The sequence below is a fragment of the Leptonychotes weddellii genome, chromosome 4 (assembly GCF_054177405.1).
Source record: "Leptonychotes weddellii isolate Sample4059 chromosome 4, ASM5417740v2, whole genome shotgun sequence".
NCBI classification, from domain to species: Eukaryota; Metazoa; Chordata; class Mammalia; order Carnivora; family Phocidae; genus Leptonychotes; species Leptonychotes weddellii.
This window is the reverse complement of record NC_138372.1, coordinates 11028006-11047374: the sequence shown is the minus strand read 5'-3', so window position 1 is coordinate 11047374 and position 19369 is coordinate 11028006. Positions and strand designations below refer to the sequence as shown.

Here is a 19369-nt window from a genome sequence, read left to right as displayed (position 1 = left end):
TAAATGAAATCTTAAAAAAAGAAAAGCTTCACTGAGGCGTAATGGACACACACTTGCACGTACTTCAAGCGCATAGTTTGATGTCTTGGACATACGTCCACACCCACGAAACCATCACCACCATCAAGAGAATAAACATGGGCGCCTGGGTGGCTCAGTTGGTTAAGCGACTGCCTTTGGCTCAGGTCATGATCCTGGAGTCCTGGGATCGAGTCCCGCATCGGGCTCCCTGCTCAGCAGGGAGTCTGCTTCTCCCCCCGACCCTCCCCCGTCTCATGCTCTCTCTCTCCATCTCATTCTCTCTCTCAAATAAATGGATAAAATCTTTAAAAAAAGAGAGAGAATAAACATATCTGTCACCCCCCTAGAAGTTTCCTCATGTCCCTTGTCATGCCTCCTCCCACCTGACCCCATCCCCAGGCCACCTCTGATCTGCATTTCTTGCTACAGATTTGTTCGTATCTCCTGGAATTTTACACAAACAGAAGGGTGCAGGGTACATTCTTTTTGCCCAGCTGCTTTCCCTCAGCACAGTTATTTTGAGATTCACCCATGCTGTTAGGTCTCAAGACTTCATACTTTTTTTTTTTTTTAAAGATTTTTTTTATTTATTTATTTGAGACAGAGAGAATGAGAGACAGAGAGCATGAGAGGGAGGAGGGTCAGAGGGAGAAGCAGACTCCCCGCCGAGCAGGGAGCCCGATGCGGGACTCGATCCCGGGACTCCAGGATCATGACCTGAGCCGAAGGCAGTCGCTCAACCAACTGAGCCACCCAGGCGCCCAAGACTTCATACTTTTTGTCGCGGAGTGATACTCCACCTCATGCATACATCGCCATGTCTTCACCCCTTCCCTTACCGATGGCCATTTGGTTCGTTCTCACTTTTCGACTATGACAAATGAAACTTCTCCAAACGTTCCATGTCCGCAGAAACAAAATCTTTCATTTCTCTTGAGCAAGTAGATACCTAGGAGTAGAAGGGGTCATATGGTAGGCATATGTTGAACTTACTAAGAAACTGCCAAAATCTTCTCCAAAGCCATTGTCGCATTTTCCATCCCCACCAGAGGGATGAGAATTCCAGTGGCTCCACATCCTCCCCAAAACTTGGTAGGGCCGGTCTTTAATTTTAAGCATTCTTTTTTTTTAATTTAATTTTATTATGTTATGTTAATCGCCATACATTACATCATTAGTTTGTGCCGTAGTGTTCCATGATTCATTGTTTGCATATAACACCCAGTGCTCCATTCAATACGTGCCCTCTTTAATACCCATCACCAGGCTAACCCATTCCCCCACCCCCAAATTTTAAGCATTCTAATAGGTGTCTAGAGGACTCTCATTGTGGCCTTATTTTGCATTTTCCTGATGACTAATGACATTGAGCATTTTTTAAAAGATTTTATTTATTTATTCGGGGTGGGGGGAATGAGCCAGGGGAGGGGCAGAGGGAGAGGGAGAAGCAGACTCCCCACTGAGCTCAGGGAGCCCGACCCTGGGCTCGATCCCGGGACCCTGAGATCATGACCAGAGCCGAAGTCGGACGCCTAACTGACTGAGCCACCAGGTGTCCCAATGTTGAACATTTATTATTATTATTATTTTTAAAGATTTTATTTATTTATTTGACAGAGAGAGACACAGCGAGAGAGGGAACACAAGCAGGGGGAGCGGGAGAGGGAGAAGCAGGCTCCCCGCTGAGCAGGGAGCCCAATGTGGGGCTCAATCCCAGGACACTGGGATCATGACCTGAGCCGAAGGCAGACGCTTAACGACTGAGCCACCCACGCGCCCCTGTTGAACATTTCTTGATGTGCTTATGGGCCATGTGTATATCTTCTTTGGAGAAATTGCTGTTCAAATACTTTGTCCATTGTTTTAATTGGATTGGTCATTTTATGGTTGAGTTGTAGGAGTTCTTTATTCTGGATACTAGTCTCTTATGAGATATATGATTTACACATTTTTTCTTCATTTTATGGATCATCTTTTCACGTTCTGCCTTTTTTTAAAAAAATGAAGTTCTTTGTTTTCTTATTATTGGGTTTAGAGGGTTCTTACATATTCTGAATACAAGTCCTTTGTCAGACATGTGATTGATGAATGTTCTCCCCCAGCCTGTGCCTTGTCTTTTCTATTCTCTTAACAGTGACTTTCAAAGAACAGAAGTTCTGAATTTTGATAAGGCCTAATTTATTAATCTTTTCTTTAGGGCTCGAGTTTTTGGTGCTATTTCTTGCACATCTTTGCTTAACACAAGTTCACATCGGACATTCGCCTATGTTTCCTTCAAGACGTTTTATAATTTTAGGTTTAACATTTAAATTTATGATCCATCTTGAGTTAATTTTTGTGCATGGCATGTTGGATCGTGGTTCAGGTTTTGGCGTATGGCCATCCAACCATTCCAGCACCATTTGCTGAAGACTCCCCTTTCCCTACTGAATTTGCACCTTTGTTGCAAATCAGTTGAGCATGCGTGTATAAGTCGATTTCTGGACTCTTTGTTCCACTCGTATGTTTATCTTTATTCCAATACCACACTTTCCTGATCATAAGTCACTTTACAATAAGTCTTGAAACCAGTTAACGTAACACTCCTTTTTAAGGGAGCATCGAGAAGGATCCTTGTACTTTGAACATTCCTTGGAAAATCCCACTTAAAGGGAAACACCTCAGTTCCTCCAAGCTCCCCTTCTATGTCCCCAGAGAAGCATGGACCATGACTTTGGGTAGGTCGTGATTCCCGTGGGCCTCAGTGTCCTCATCCCTGAAAAATGAGTCTGTGCTACCTTCTAGGGGTGCTGAGAGCACTCAGTAAGAGGATGATTGCAGTGCCTAGATCACAGTAAGCCTGGGATGACTGGTCTCCAGGCGAGTGTTGAGGTTCCTGGGAGCCAGGCTCAGGCTCCTCATTTTGGTGTCTTGTCCTCGGCAGGGCCCAGAGTGTCAGCCCACCCCAGGTCACCAGGCAGCTCATGGGGCAGACATGGTGCAACCAGTCGCGATTTCTTGCACCTTGGACAGCTGTGGGCAGCCACAGGGAGACAAGCTCCCCAAGGAGGTGGACACACCACATATCAGGCCACAGGAGGACAGTTCCCAGGAGGCAGTGCACCTAATGCCCTTGGCAACTCCGGAGGAAAATACAGCCAACTCCTTCCCGCCATCCACGCCAGGACCTGACCCACCCAAAGGAAGGTAAGCCATCCTCTGCTGCCATCCCCTACCCGACTCCCTGACCCAAAAAGACCACGCTTCTGTTAAGTTACAGGTGAGGTGGATTCTAGTCCTGACTGCTCCTGACCTGATATAGGACCTCGGGCAAGTCATGCCCCTCTGGGCCTCAGTTTCCCCATCTGTAGGATAGCTCTAACACCAGAATTCTTTGTTCTGCAAACCTGTACTTTCGAGGCCTCGTCCCGACATGGGGATGTGAGGGAATGAGGGGCCCCTCTGAGATGAGAAGGTTGGAGAGATGAGGCTGGGGTGGTGCACCTGAGGGTCCTGGGGGCTGAGGGAAGGTCGGTGCAGAGGACGAGCCTTGAGCTGAGCCCCTCTGCCACCCCGGGGTCTCTCCCTTATTTAGGGTCAAGGCTGTGGAGACCCAGCCAGCACCAGGGCCTGTTCCTCCACCGGTAAGTAGAGCCGGAGTGGGGGTGCGGAGGGCGCGGGCGCGGACTCAGGAGGAGGAAGGAGTTAGAGGAGGGGCTGGGATGGTATTTGGAGTCGCACCGGGGAAGGTGTGAGTGTGAGAGTGCCTGTGTGTCTGTGAGTGCGCACATGGATGTGCACACGCGTGTGTGTGTGTTTGCGTGTGTGCAAGCACAAGTGTGTGTGCATCTTGGGTGGCGGGCAAAGGATGCCCTTAGCCTCTGGAGCTTGGAAAGAGGAGCAGAACCCTGGGCTGGTAGCCGGTAGCTGGAGGGGTTTGTCAGGGGAGATTTTTTTTTTTTTTTAGAAGGAAGATAATATAGCATGTTTATGCTGATGGACAAAATAGAGCTGGCGCTTTAGGGACAAGAGCTGCAGGCTGGGGACGGCCTGTCCCCGTAATAGGAGGTGCAGGAGGTGGCTAGATTTGTTGGATGAATGAGTGGGCATTTATTAAGTGCCTACCACGTGTCATCACTGGATAGTCATGGATAAAAGAGGCAAACAAGGTGTTGCCCGTATGAGGCTTACCTTCTGGTCAGGTTGGCAAACAACAGGTATTGACAAGGCCACTGAGCCTGTGCTGATCCCAGGCAAGGAAACAGATGAGGGGTGGGGCGGGGAGTGACTCACCTAAGACCCAGGCTCATAGCGCCGGGAGGCTGCAGAGCCCAGGTCGAGTGCAGGGAGGAGCCTCGTGGGGTGCATGGGAGATTCGGAGGGCATCCTCCAGGGGCCCAAAGAGGAAGAACAGTGTGAGGATGGAGAGTGAGTGGCAGGAGAAGCTTTGTGGGGCAGTCTGGCTGGATCCTCTCCCCTGTCCTGTCCCCAGGAGCTGAGGGGCATTGGAGAGAGGAGGGATCTGGACCCTGTGCTGAAGCAGCCTCGGGAGCCCACGGTGGCCGCAGGGGCCCAGAACCTTCGGCAGGGCTTCATGAAGTGCTTGCTGGAGGTGGAGGAGGAGGAGGCCACGCATCGGAGGGCTGCCAAGGCCCGGGCCCTGCCAAACCGGAAGTCCCCCAGGACCCTGACCCCTGTGCCCACCTCAGCCCCAAGCCTGCCTCAGAACCCTGCCTCGGCCCCTGCGATGGCCCCATCCTGGGCCCTGTTGCCAGCCCCCGGGCCAGTCCCCGCGCTTACCCCCGTGGGATCCCCAGTCCCAGCCTCGGGGCCGGGCACAGCCCTGCCGGCCCCCACCCTGGACGTGGGCTGGAGAAGGGCTGAACTCCTGCACCTGAGCGGAGAGAGGAGCCTGAGCAGCCCCAAGACACGGTAGGAGCCACCCCGGAACGGGCGCCCGAGGTCAGAGCCTGTGTCCCGGTGTCCCCGGCATCTCTCGTCCAGGCACTGCACCTGTTCCCTCTGCACTTCTCCTCACTTCTGCCCCCCTCCCTCCCCCATGTCTAGGTCCTTTTCCCCATTTCTGCAAGCTTTTCTCTTTCTAATCTCCAACGGTGTGTGTCCCTTCCCCTCGTGTCCCCTCACCCCTGCCTCCTCCCCGCCAGGGTCACTCTGAGACTCTCCCGACCTCCCAAAGCCCCCCCACCCCAGGGTCCTTCCCCTGCCCTCCTCTGCCCCACCTTCGCCCTTGCCCTCCCCTGGCTTTGGGGGTGGCCCTGGGCAAGGGTGGCTGGATGTGTGCCCCGTGTCTGGGGTCTGTCCTCTGCAGGCAGGAGCTAGAGGAGCGCCGCTTCCTTAAGCTGGACCAGAACTGGGATGAGAGGTTCGAGGAGCACCTCACCCTGAGGCAAGAGGAAGGTGAGGGCAGGCCTGTCCGGGGAAGCCCCTCCCATGGCAGAAGTCTCACTCAGTTCTGGGGTGGGGGGGCCAGACCACACCGCTGACCTGATGCCCACCACATCCCCATGTCGTGGGCCCAGGGGAGACTTCCTGGCTAGGGAGACAGTGCACGGTGGCAGCTGTCTGGGGGACCCAGAGCCCCTGCTGGGCCCTCTCCCTTGGGGTCCAATTCTCTTCCAGTTCCGCAGCCACCTCCCTGAGTAAATGGAGCAAGTCCGGCAAAGTTCTTTAGGTTTTGGAGGCATTTCTGCCTCCCTCAACCCAAGCCCAGTCTACGGGGCCTCCGGAGGCCAACTGGATGGGAGGCAGGGCTCCAGGGCCCCCCCTGTCCGCCCTAGACCCTCCCTCACCGTTTACCAAGACCAGTTGCCTTGGACAAGTCCCATTTCCCACCGCATCCCACCCCCTCCAAAAAGTTTTAAAGTTCGGAGCCCCCACCTGGGGGAGGCACTGTGTCTTTGTCTCCATCATTCTTGGGGCTGGGCCCCACGACTCCCACTTGCCCCAGAAGGAGGAAGAGGAGGGAGGGCTGATTCCATGCGCTCCACAGGTTGCCTGCAGCCCCACCACACCCCGCCCCAGCCCCAGAAGAGCATGTGTCTGTCCTCCCTCCACTCTTCACTCCTCCCCCCAAATCTCTGACTCTCTCCACTGGCCCCTTCTTCTGACTTCCCTGAATGAGCTCTCTGGCTCCCTATGACCGCTTCCTGGGAGCTCACTCCTTCTAGCATTACAACTCTCTAGCTGTTTTCAGAGAGGCTCTTCTTCTGCCCCATGTCCTTGAGCAGAGTTCACGGACAAGGTGCTGCTGTGGCTTAGAGACTCAGGGTTCCCACCACGCCCCTCAGCCCTGTCTGGCTGCCCTGCTCAGATGGTCCAAACCACGGTGCATTTTGCTCACATCTGCTTTTTTTTTTTTATTATTTTTTATTAGACACAGAGAGAGTACAAGCAGGGGGAGCTGCAGGCAGAGGGAGAGGGAGAAGCAGGCTCCCAGCTCAGCAGGGAACCCGATGCGGGGCTCCATCCCAGGACCCCGGGATCATGACCTGAGCTGAAGGCGCCCTGCTCACATCTGCTTTTAAGAGCTGTTCTCTTCTTTCCCTTTTTTGGTGTGCCTGTCCTTGGTGGGTCACCACTCACCCCAACCCTACACCCTAGTCCTCCCTCTCTCATTTCAGTTCTGTGTGTCAGACTTCAGAGTCTATTATGCACCAGGCACTGAATTAACACAACTACTCCTGGAGGATGTACCACTCTGTCCACCTCACAGATGAGAAAACAGAGGCTCAGGGAAGTACCGGGGCTTGCCCCGTGGCAGTTGCATGGTTTGCTTGGGCTGCCATAACAGAGTATCCCAAACTGGGCGGCTGAGCATTTCTTTGCTCAGAGTTCAGGAGCTCACAGTTCTCAGATCAAGGTGTCTGCAGATTTCGTTTCTTCTGAGGCCTCTGCCCTCGCCTTGCAGGTGGCCGCCTATGTCCTCATGTGGTCTCACGTGGCCTCACGTGGCCTTTCCTCTGTGCACACACATCCCTGCTGTCTCTCGTGTTTCTGCATTTCCTTTTCTTGTAAGGACACCAGTCAGATTGGATTAGGACCTAAGCCACTGTCTCATTTTAACTTAACCGCCTCTTTAAAGGCCCTGTCACTAAATACAGTCACATGCTAAGGGCCTGGGGGTTAGGGCTTCAACAACATAAGAATTTCGGTGGGATGCAGCTCAGCCCACAGCAGCAACCCAGCTTATTATTAAATGGCATGAGCCAGCCCCCTCCCTCGGTCCGCTGATTCTGCCGGCATTTTGCCGTGGGCTGAGAAGCCAGGCACAGCTTTGGCATCAAGCTATCCAGAAGGCACGTCCATGCAGATAAGTGACCACAGAGCACCAAAGTCAAAGGCACAGACTTCAGGGTCAGAAAGACCTGCTGGTCACTTAACCTTTAAGCCTCAGTTTCCCTATCGTGACAAAAGGAACAGGCATCCCACTCTTACGAGGCTATTGTAAGACTTTAATGAGAACGTGGCTGTAAAGAGCCTAGCACAGTGCCTGGCACATAATAGGGGAGCCCTAAAGTGGGTGCGCTCCTGGTACAAAGTGAAGGTCGCTAAGGAGCTTAGCTTGTGGCACACCAGCTGAACCCTTGGCCTGACCTTGGAATGGAGAGTGGAGTGAGTTAGTGGGACTGAGCGGTTTTAGCTGCCTGTGCCCCCCCATCCAGCCATGGTGGTAAAGGGTGCTGGGCAGGAGGGTGGTTGGAAGTGTGGGGCGGGGGGTTTGGATGGTGGGAACAGGGTGTGTCCCCGCCTCACGTGACCCCCTTCCCCCCACCGCTGCCCCACTGCAGCCTTCCGCAGTTACTTTGAGATCTTCAATGGCCATGGCGAGGTGAACGCCCAGAGCCTGGGGAACATCCTGCTGCTCGTGGGCATCTCCCTCACGCCGGCGCAGGTCGAGGATGCCCTGATGAGTGCTGATGTCGATGGTGAGTTGGGGGAGGCATCATTCTGAGTCATAGGCAGGGCCAGCCATGGGAGACCTTTCTAGTCCTACAGGGCTCCCCGCTTCAAGGGGCCTGCATGTGGTTTAATGCTCTGCTGTTGCAGTCTGGAAACGTTTCACAAATTTTTGAGTGAGGGGCCCCATCCTGCATTTTCATTTTCCACCGGGGCCCACAAACTATGTGGTTCGTCCTGGCCCCCAACGTTAATGCTCTCTGAGCACCTACTCAGTGCCAGGTTCTGGAGACCCAGAGATGACCATGACCTACCTCCTGACCCCGGGATGTAGTCGGTGATTTCTGAGATCCCTCCCTTTTAGGCCTGTGTGTGTGCTTCACAGGACATTCTCCCGTGACTCGGTCACTCATTTGACCAGGTGTGTGACCTTGGACAAGTCACTGAAGTTCACCAAACCTCAGTTTCTGTACAATGGGGCTGAGAGCAGTATCCATCTCACCAGGCTGCTGAAAAGCAAATGAGATAATCCAGACAGAGCACTGAGCGCCATGCCTGGTGCACAGAGTGTGTCCAGGAGACATTGAGCTGCTAGTATTATTCATCCAGTAAATATTTATTAAATGCCCACTGTGTGCACATTCCTGACCTGGGCACTGAGAATAAAGAGATGTGTAAGACCCATGAGCCCTGCTCCTGAGGTGCTCACATAGATAGTGACACAGAAGTAAGAGTCACCAAAGGAAGCAGCACTTAAGGTGGCTTGGAGGAAGGGATCAGGAAGGAAGGCTTCCTGGAGGAGGTGATGCCTGAGCCAAATTGTGAAAGATTAAATAGCGGTTAGGCAGGGAGAGAAGAAAGAAGGGCACTCCTCGTGATAGAAATAAACTAGACAAAGGGAGGAGGATGCAGGGTGAGGGGAATCCCATGTGGTTTGGTTGGCTAGATGCAGGGCGTGGGGAGCTGGGGAGCTATAAGGGGCCTGGGCTCCTGGCCACTGCCTGTCTGACCATACTTCCTCCATCACCGCACAGGGGCGCATCCACACACACAAGCCAGGAATTGACCCCAGCTCTGCCCCTACGTGACTCTTGGCAAAAGCTTGCTTTTCTCTGTGTCTAAGGCCCCATCTGTGACATGGGGATAAGAGTATTAGGCACCTCCAGAGGGTGGTTTTCAGGATTAGAGACCATTCATTCATTCGTCTAGTAGCTCGGAAAACATCTGCTAAGACTTACCTTTTTATTTATTTATTTATTTTTTTTTTTTTAAAGATTTTTATTTATTTATTTGACAGAGCGATAGCGAGAGCAGGAACACAAGCAGGGGGAGTGGGAGAGGGAGAAGCAGGCTTCCCGCGGAGCAGGGAGCCCGATGTGGGACTCGATCCCAGGATCCTGGGATCATGACCCGAGCCGAAGGCAGACGCTTAACGACTGAGCCACCCAGGCGCCCTTTTTTATTTATTTAAGTAATCTCTACCCCCTATGTGGGGCTCAAATTCACAACCCTGAGATCAAGAGTCACATGTTCCTCTGAGCCAGCCAGGCGCCCCCGAGACCTACCTGTCTTAAGCCCTGAGGACACAGTACAGAACAAAACAGACCCAGTCCCTGCCTTCCGGCACCTCCATTAAATTCCAGATCTTACAAGCGTGTGGTTGAAGTACAGAGTTTTATGAGAGTGTTTAGGGGGGCAGCTGACCCGGTCAGGTCTGACTTCTCTTGGGGAAGGGATGATCAAGCAGAAGCACGCCTAGGATGTTTACTAAAGAGTTAGAGGGTGGTAGAGAGGATTCTAGGAAGAGGAAGCAGCATGTGCAAAGGCCCGGGGCAGGAAAGGTGCCCCCAGTGGAAGAACAGGTTCATGCTGGGGGCACTTGGCACCAGGTGAGGCTGGAGACAGGTAACAGGCAGGTCCTACAGGGGCTTGAAGGCCGAGGTGGGAATCTTGTGAGTACATAACTCTCATGCAGTGACTAGCACATGGTAATAATAACAGTTGCTGACATTTACTGAACTTGTATAATACACACGGCTCTGTTCTAAGCACTTTGCTTCAATTTCCCATGAGATAAGTATCATGGTTGTCCTCACCCTCTAGATGAGAAAACTAAGGCTTAGTGGGGTTGGGGGCTTTGCCAAGGTCACACGGATAGTAAATGCTGGACCAGGGATGTGAATTCAGACTGCTGCCCCGAGTTCTTGGAGCTACCAACCCAGGAGATTTTAACTTCCACCTTCTACTTTGCTGTGTGCACCACACTTGCTGCACTGAATACATGTTACATATGTGTTGAATATGTGTCTTCTATGTGTTTTATAATCAAACCCATTGAGGAAATGCCAATAACCATGCGGGGCTGCAATGCCTGGGCACACTCTGGCAGGCCCCTGTCCACTGTCATACCCTTGGCCTCCACAGGAGATGGTCATGTAGGCTTCAAGGACTTCTTGGCTGTGATGACAGACACCAGGCGCTTCTTCTGCTCCGTGGGTGAGTAGGGATGAGCCCAGAGGAGTCAGAGCTCGGGGAGGGGTCTGGTGGCTGGTGGACAGTGAGCATCCAGAACTACCAAATGGTAACGGCAGACATCATCCCATGTCCCCAGAGCAGAACGCCCTGACGGACATGGCTCCCCCAAACCCCCACACTCTGCTCTTTGAGATCCTGTCCCTGCTGGTGGAGATGCTGGCCCTACCAGAGGCAGCCTTAGAGGAGATCACCAAGTGAGTGCAGCTGGGGTTGGGGGTGGAGGGTTGCAGACACAGAAATGGCACCTAGTATTTTGGCAGCTGAGGAATTTTGATAGTTAGGACTCTCAGTTGCAAGTGAAAGGCACCCAAATAAAACTGGCTTAAGCAAAAGGGGAATATATTGGCTCACATAACAGATCATGGCCTCAGGAATGGCTGGATCCAGGAGACCAGATACCATTAAGGCTTTATCTCTCCTACTTATCTCTGTACCCTGGTTTCAAGCTCAGCAACGCTTGGGGCACCTGGCTGGTTCAGTTGGTTAAGTGTCTGCCTTTGGCTCAGGTCATGATCTTAGGGTCCTGGTGTGGATCCTAAGATACCCATGTGTCCATTTCCCTAGTTTAAAAACAAATCATTTCCGGGCGCCTGGGTGGCTCAGTCATTAAGCATCTGCCTTCAGCTCAGGTCATGATCCTGGGGTCCTGGGATCGAGCCCCACATCGGGCTCCCTGCTTGGCAGGAAGCCTGCTTCTCCCTCTCCCACTCCTCCTGCTTGTGTTCCTGCTCTTGCTATCTCTCTTTCTGCCAAATAGATAAAGACAATCTTAAAAAAAAAAAAATAGATCATTTCCAATAACCTCGAAGCCCTGTGTGCCCTACCCCTATCACAAAACACTCTCTCCCCAAATAAGATCTAACCATCTTATTCCCTTGCTTTCTGTTTTAAATTTTCACTACTTGTTTTTTCCCCTTGTTTACTGAAAATTTCAAATATACAGCAAAGTTGAGAGAATTTCACAGTGAACATTTTATATACTCACCACCTAGATTCTACCATTGCCAATCTGCCATGCTTGTTTTAATCTTGTGTCTACCCATCCCTCTCTTCATTGATCCATATTGGTTTTTTATTCATTTCAAAATAAACTATAGTCATTTCCCTCTAAATACTTCAGCATACATATCAATAACTAGAGATCGACATTTATTTAGGGTTTTTTTTCATTATTTGAGGTATAATTTACATTCAGTGAAACACATAAATCATCAGTGTGTGAATCTCAGCCACTGCTGACACCTGGACCCCTGTGAAGTTATGTACAACTTGACCATCATTCCCGAAAGTGCCCTCATGATCCTTCCTGGTCGGTTTCCAAACCCACTCCCGTGGAGGCAATCACTCTTCTGATTTGTTTTCTGTCCCAGATTGGTTTGGGCTTTTGGCAACTTCACATCAATGGAAACATACAGTATGGAATCCTAGGGTCAGCTTCTTGAACTCAACGCAATGCTTTTGCGACTTGTCCATGTCGTTGTGGGTGTCAGGGTTCACCCCTTTCTATTGCTGAGTAGTGTTCCACTTGGTGGATCTACCACAGTTGGCTCATCCATTCTTTTACTGATGGATTTCTCTGCGGTTCCCAGTGTGGGGTTATAATGAACGAAGCTGCCATTAACATTTTTGTACAAGTCCTTCCGTGGACACATACTTTTGTTTCTTTGGGCGAATATGCAGAAGGGAATTGCAGGTAGGTGTATTTTACTTCTGAGAACTCACCAGACCTTTTCCCAAGTGGTTGTACCATTTTACCATCCCACCATTAACAGGAGAGTTCCAGTAGCTCCACATTTTGTGCAAATTTGGTACTATCAGTCTTTCTTCTGGTAGATACGGAGTGGAGTGGCGCTTTCTGATCTTCACTCACATTTCTATTCCTGAATACTTTGTTGCTTAGCTTTTCATAAACTTTATATGAGTGGACTCATACTTCAACCAAAGCAACATATTGCAACAGATTGAATGCAGAGCAGATATGAGACAGAAAGCTGTCTTCCTTTATGCGAGACTCTGGCAGAGTGGACTCCTACTGTAGTAAGTCTTTTGTTACTTGTTTTTTCTCCTCAACGTATGTTTTGTGATTCATTCACATTCTTGTGAGTAATTATCAATCATTTATTGTTCTCACTGCTACATACTATTTTTAAAAAGATTTTATTTATTTATTTTGACAGAGAGAGGGAGAGAGCACAAGCAGGGGGGAATGGCCGGCAGAGGGAGAGGGAGAAGCTCCTGCTCAGCAGGGAGCCCGATGTGGGGCTTGATCCCAGGACCCTGAGATCAGAACCTGAGCCCAAGTCAGACGCCCAACCAACTGAGCCACCCAGGTGCCCCGCCCCTTTACACTCCTAAAAACTTTTGAGGACACCAAGGAACCTTCGTCAATATTTTCTATATTTGAACTTAAAACTGAGAAAAAATTAAATTGCTTATTAATTTATTTAACTATAATAACCCCATTACATGTGAACATAAAAAAACATTTTAAATGAAAAATAACTATAGTTTCACAAAAAAAGTTAATGAGAAGAATGGCATTGTTATACAATATTGCAAATCTCTTCGGAGTCTGGCAGAAAAGAAGACAGCTTTCTGTCTCATATCTGCTCTGCATTCAATCTGTTGCAATATGTTGCTTTGGTTGAAGTATATAAAGAACTCTGACCCACACAAATATGTAACTGGAAAAGGAAGTATTTTAATAGCCTTTTCATTTAATACCCACACATCATGTTGATCTTTTTCTTTGATACTACACCAGACTTGGTAAGTGGGAGAGCCTTATGTGGTTACAATATGTAATCGGAAACCGTATCAATGAACTTTTTGTACTCTTTTACTTATTTTTAAAAACATTTTTTTTTCTTTCTTTTTAGAGAAAGAGAGAGAGCAGGGGGAGGAGCAGAGGGAGAGGGAGATGAAGGGGAAAGAATCCCAAGCAGACTCCCATGCTGAGCAGGGAGCCCGACACGGGGCTTGATCCCATGACCCTGAGATCATGACCTGAGCCGAAACCAAGAGTTGGATGCTCAAATGACTGCGCCACCCAGGTGCCCCTGCACTCTTTTATTTTTTAAAAGTTTGTTTATTTAAGCACTCTCTACATCCAACGTGGGCTCAAACTCAAGAGCCACACACTCTATTGACTGAGCCAGCCAGAAGCCCCTGTTTAAATATAAGAGTCTAGGGGCGCCTGGGTGACTCAGTCAGTTGAGCATCTGCCTTCGGCTCGGTTCGTGATCCCAGGGTCCTGAGATCGAGCCACACGTCGGCTCCCAGCTCAGCGGGGAGTCTGCTTCTCCCTCTCCCTCTGCCTGCCACTCTGCCTACTTGTGCTCTCTATCTCTCTGTCAAATAAATAAATAAAATCTTTAAAAAATAATAAAAAATAAATAGATAAATATAAAAGTCTATTGGTCTATCTTGTAGTTTGAATGGCCCTTCTCCCATGAATGTTTTTGTAACATGCACTGGTCATTTGGAAAATATTGCCTATCTCCCAGGTGTTGACACATTTCATTTTAATTAGTGTCTCTCTCTCTCTATATATATACTATATATAACTAGTATATATATACTATGACTATATTAATTAGTATATATACACTATATTATAGTATAATTAATATCACCACTAATATCAGAAAAGTCTTTAAGTATTAGAAGTGTTATGTGTGGCTGTAGTTCATTCATTTTCACTGCTATAAACTACTTGTATCAGGACATGTATATGCAAATGTTAATGGATTTAAGTTTCCTAAAATTCTTTTTCTTGAAAGCTTTCATTTTATCGGAGGCAACAAATGCTGTCAGTTGTTCTCCTTGAAGTGATGGGCTAACTTCGTCCACTTTTAGAGAAATATCCACCGAATACCAAAGGCTGAATAACCATAGTTTGTCCTTCGTTCAAGTAAAAATGTCATTTGATGTCCAGGAGAGGAAAATTTTCCATTTCTCTCTTAGAATTTCCAACTGGGACTGACATAAGATAGATGAACAGGAGGGGTGCCTGGCTGGCTCCATCAGTAGACTGTGAGACTTGATCTCAGGGCCATTAGTTCAAGTCCCACATTGGGTGTACAGATTACTTAAATAAATAAATAAAACTTAAAAAAAAAAGATAGATGAACAGGAGAAAAGCGTATGAATCTTATTTATATGTTAATGGGCGGCCTCACAAGAAAAATGAAGACCCAAAGAAATGACTCAGCCTGAGTGTTTCTATACTAGGTTGAACAGAGAGTAGTGAATGTGGAGAAGTAGTGAAACTACATGGGCAGACTAAGGGAAGATAAGAGTTATTTTAACAAGGTCTATTACAGAGTTCTCTCAGCCAAGGCTCCCATCTCTTGTGATAAGAATGTTTCTTCCTGGGCGCCTGGGTGGCTCAGTTGGTTAAGTGACTGCCTTCGGCTCAGGTCATGATCCTGGAGTCCCGGGATCGAGTCCCGCATCGGGCTCCCTGCTCGGCGGGGAGTCTGCTTCTCCCTCTGACCCTCCTCCCTCTCATGCTCTCTCTCTCAAATAAATAAATAAATAAATAAATCTTAAAAAAAAAAAAAAAAGAATGTTTCTTCCTGGGGCACCTCGGTGGCTCAGTTGGTTAAGCGTCTGCCTTCAGCTCAGGTCCTGATCCCAGGGTCCTGGGATCGAGCCCCGCATCGGGCTCCCTGCCCACTTCTCCCTCTCCCACTCCCCCTGCTTGTGTTCCCTCTCTTGCTGTGTCTCTCTCTGTCAAATAAATAAATAAAATCTTTAAAAAAATAAAATAAAATAATAAAATAATAAAAAATAAAAAAGATTTATTTACTAATTTGAGAGAGAGAGAGTGTGTGTGTGTGCAAGCAAGCAGGGAGGAGTAGAGGGAGAGGGAGAGGAAGAGAATCTCAAGCAGACTCCCCACTGACCATAGAGCCCAACACAGGGCTCCATCTCAGGACTCTGAGATCATGACCTGAGCCAAAACCAGAAGTCAGTCATTTAATCGACTGAGCCACCCAGGCACCCCTCAATTGTTTTAACTAAAAATAACCATATGCCAAAAGTGGCCTGTTTTGCAGTGGCATACCCTAAACTCCTTCATTTCCCCCTACCTAAAACTTTCTCGTAAATCTCATATATTAAAAGCTTAGTGACTATAGGGAGAAATTTGAGTTAGAAGTTGTGATATAAGATACCTGTAAAGAGGGGAGAAAAACAGATTGTAACAAGCAGAAAAGAACAAATCTAGGCATGATGTCCCATTGTTCACTGGCTCAGTCTCTTAGTACTGAGACTAGGTCCCTTCAGTTTGTATTCATCCTACTTTGGGTTCATTGAGCTTCCTGGATTTATAATTTATAGTTTTATCATATTTCTCTTTTTTTGGTACATTTTTCCATAAATAATATTTTTATATGCCCGCCTCCTCTCCTTCTGGGACTCCAATTCCATAACACTTAAAATACTCTGTAAAGGTCATTTGTTTTTGGTTTTTTTTTAAGATTTTATTTATTTATTTATTTGACAGAGAGAGAGACAGCGAGAGAGGGAATATAGGCAGGGGGAGTGGGAGAGGAAGAGGGAGAAGCAGACTCCCGCCGAGCAGGGAGCCCGATGTGGGGCTCAATCCCAGCACCCTGGAATCATGACCTGAGCTGAAGGCAGATGCTTAATGACTGAGCCACCCAGGCGCCCCCAATTCCATAGCACTTAAAATTGTTTCATAGGTCACTGGTGCTCTGATCATTGTATCTTGAATTTTCTCTCTGTGCTTCACTTTGAATAATTTCTATTGCTAAGCATTCAAGTTTGCTGATATTTTCTTTTGCTGTGTCAATGAATTTTTCATTTCAGCTATTGCATTTTTCATATTTAAATATTTCATTTGGTTCTATTTTATAGTTTTATTTCTCTCCTCATGTTCATATTTCCTTTAAATCCTTGGGCATATTTCTAATAGCTCATTTAAGGTCCTCTTCTGCTAATTCCATCATCTTTGTGTTTTCTGGGTCTATTTATATAAACTGATTTTTCTTTTTTTTCTGATTTTTCTTTTTTTATTGGTCACTTTCTTGCTTCTTCTCATGTCTGCTAGTTTTTGATTGGATGCTGGATATTTGTCTGGATTTTATTCTTTAAAGTGTTGAACTAGAGGGCAGGTGATTAAGTTACTAAGGATAGTCTTCTTTCTTTCAAGGTTATTTTATTTTAGTAAACTCTACCCCCAACATGGGGCTCCTATTCATGACCCTGAGATCAAGAGCCATATGCTGTACCAACTCAGCCAGGCAGGTGCCCATCTTTCAAGGTTTTAAAGCTTTGTTAGGGAAGATTGAGTATAGTCTCTCCTCTAGGGCTGAGTTAGTCCCGACTACTGAAAGAGAACTCATCTAAGAGCGCTACTAATTCCACAGGTGTTCAACAAAGTCTTTCTGCTCTGGCTGTTTGAAACTCATGTGTCTCTCAGCCCTAGGTAAACTCTGGTAATTACTTCTGTTTTTTGTTCTTTGTCTGGCTTTATGAAATTTCACACTATGTGTGTACTGCTTAATATGCAACCAAAGACTCAAGAATACCCCATGCATATTTCCGCAGCTCTTTCTTTTGCATGGCTCCTATCTCTTGATATCCTGATACACTAATCCCAGTGGCCTCCATCCTCACCAACTACAATGTCTATCCCTTTACCTCAGTGAATCTACTGTTCAGCCTGGGTACCACTTCCAGTACCACGGTCCAGAAAGTACCTCCAGGCAAAGTTCTCTAGAGATCATTAAGCTCACCTCATTGCAATGTTTCTCTTCTCTCAGGGGTTAAAGTCTTGTGCTGCCTGCTGTTCAATATCTGACAACAGTTTCATATATTTTGTCCATGTGTAGTTATTTATGGCAGGATGACAAGTTCAGTACCAATTCCTTCATTATGGCCAGAAACAGAATTCTGTTAATTTGTCTTCATTTTTTTTTTCCTGTTCTTCAGATTGGATGATTTTTATTGATCTGTCTTCAAGTTTACTAATTCCTTTTTCTGCTATCTCCAATCTGCTACAAGTGACTTTTTCACTTCAGTTATTGTACCGTTTGGTTCTAGAATTTCCGTTTGTTTCATGTTTGTAGTTTCTGTTTCTCTATTCATTAAGATCATATTTTCCTTCAATTATTTGAATATATTTTTAATATCTTTTTTAAAAGATTTTATTTGAGAGAGAGAGAGAGAGCACGAGTCAGGGGAGGGGCAGAGGGAGAAAGAGAAGCAGAGCCCCCACTGAGCAGGGAGCCTGATGTGGGGCTCAATCCCAGGACCCTAAGATCATGACCTGAGCCGAGGGCAGATGCTTAACCATCGGGGCCACCCAGGCGCCCCTTTAATAGCTCTTTTAAAGCCGTTGTCTACTAAATCCAATGTCTGGGCTTCCTCAAGATTGCTTTCCATGAGTTTATTTTTATGGGCCTTACTATAGGCCACATTTTCCTGTTTCTTTGCACGTCTGATAATTTTTTTAAAGATTTTATTTATTTATTTTAGAGAGAGCAAGGGCAAGGAGGGAGAGAGGCAGATGGAGAGGGAGATGATCTCAAGCGGACTCTCACTAAGCACAGACCCTGACACGGGGCTCGATCTCAGGACTCTGAAATCATGACCTGAGCCGAAACCAAGAACAGGCACCCCATGCATGTCTGATAATTTTTTATTGTGTCCTGGACATTTTATTTTTTATTTTATTTTTTAAAATATTTTATTTATTTATTTGACAGAGAGAGACACAGCCAGAGGGAACACAAGCAGGGGGAGTGGGAGAGAGAGAAGCAGGCCTCCCGTGGAAGAGGTAGCCCCATGCGGGGCTCGATCCCAGGACCCTAGGATCATGAACTGAGCTGAAGGCAGACGCTTAACGACTGAGCCACCCAGGGGCCCCTGTCCTGGATATTTTAGATGATATGGTTTAGAGACTGGATTCTGTTTTGTTTGGAAACCGGACTCTTCCTTTGATGAGTGTTAATTTTTTTTTTCTTGTAGGCAGTTCAGTTACTGGCTGATCACTTCGAGTTTATGTAGTCTTGGTTTTTTACTTTGTTAGGACATATTTGTGAAAGGCCCAGGTGTTACCTAAACCCTCTAACTTGGTAGACTCAACTTCCAAACTCTGTTTCTCCTGTGAATTTTAGTTTTAGGTAAGGTCTGTAGTAGACAGAGGTCTATTATGGGCTGCAGGCCACATTCTGCTCGCTGTTTTTACAGTTAAACTTTTATCAGAACACAGCCACATCCATTCATCCACACTTATAGTATATGGATTCCTTGATGCTACACTGGCAAAACTGAGTATCCATGATCACTTCTGTGATAATGAAATTGTCTACTTCTAGTTTTATCAGATTTTGCTTCATATTTCATTTTTAGAATTTTGTATTTCCTGATGAACTGAACATTTTATCATTATATGGTAATCATTTGTGTCTCTAGTAATGCTTTTTGTCTTAAGGCCTAGTTTTTAAAATATTAACACGGTTATACCAACTTCCTTTGCTTAGTATTCAACTGACATAACTTTATCCTTTGAGTTAATTCTTAAAAACTTAAACATTGTTTAAAAAGCCAAATAGTCCAAAAAGGTTTATAATAAACCCTTGTAGTTCCCCACACCACTCTTCACCATGCTCCCCACTCCCTGAAGTCTCCCTTCCCAAGACAAATACTTTTGACTCTCTCCTTACTTCAAAAACATATGCATGTAAGCTGGTGCAGCCACTCTGGAAAACTGTATGGAGGTTCCTCAAAAAGTTGAAAATAGAGCTACCATATGATCCAGCAATTGCACTACTGGGTATTTACCCCAAAGATACAAAAGTAGGGATCCGAAGGGGTACGTGCACCCCGATGTTTATAGCAGCAATGTCCACAATAGCCAAACTGTGGAAAGAGCCAAGATGTC

The 19369-nt window shown here is 47.3% G+C and overlaps 1 protein-coding gene across 1 annotated transcript in view; it reads left to right on the top strand.

The window, feature by feature from the left end:
• Positions 1 to 2995: 2995 nt before the first annotated feature.
• Positions 2996 to 19369, top strand: part of SPATA21 (spermatogenesis associated 21) — a 21570-nt gene continuing 5196 nt past the window's right edge. The window contains exons 1-6 of the mRNA XM_081816829.1: positions 2996 to 3207; positions 4459 to 4932; positions 5330 to 5418; positions 7809 to 7946; positions 10342 to 10413; positions 10529 to 10646. Coding sequence (XP_081672955.1) covers positions 2996 to 3207; positions 4459 to 4932; positions 5330 to 5418; positions 7809 to 7946; positions 10342 to 10413; positions 10529 to 10646 — 1103 coding nt within the window. The remainder of the gene's footprint in view (positions 3208 to 4458; positions 4933 to 5329; positions 5419 to 7808; positions 7947 to 10341; positions 10414 to 10528; positions 10647 to 19369) is intronic.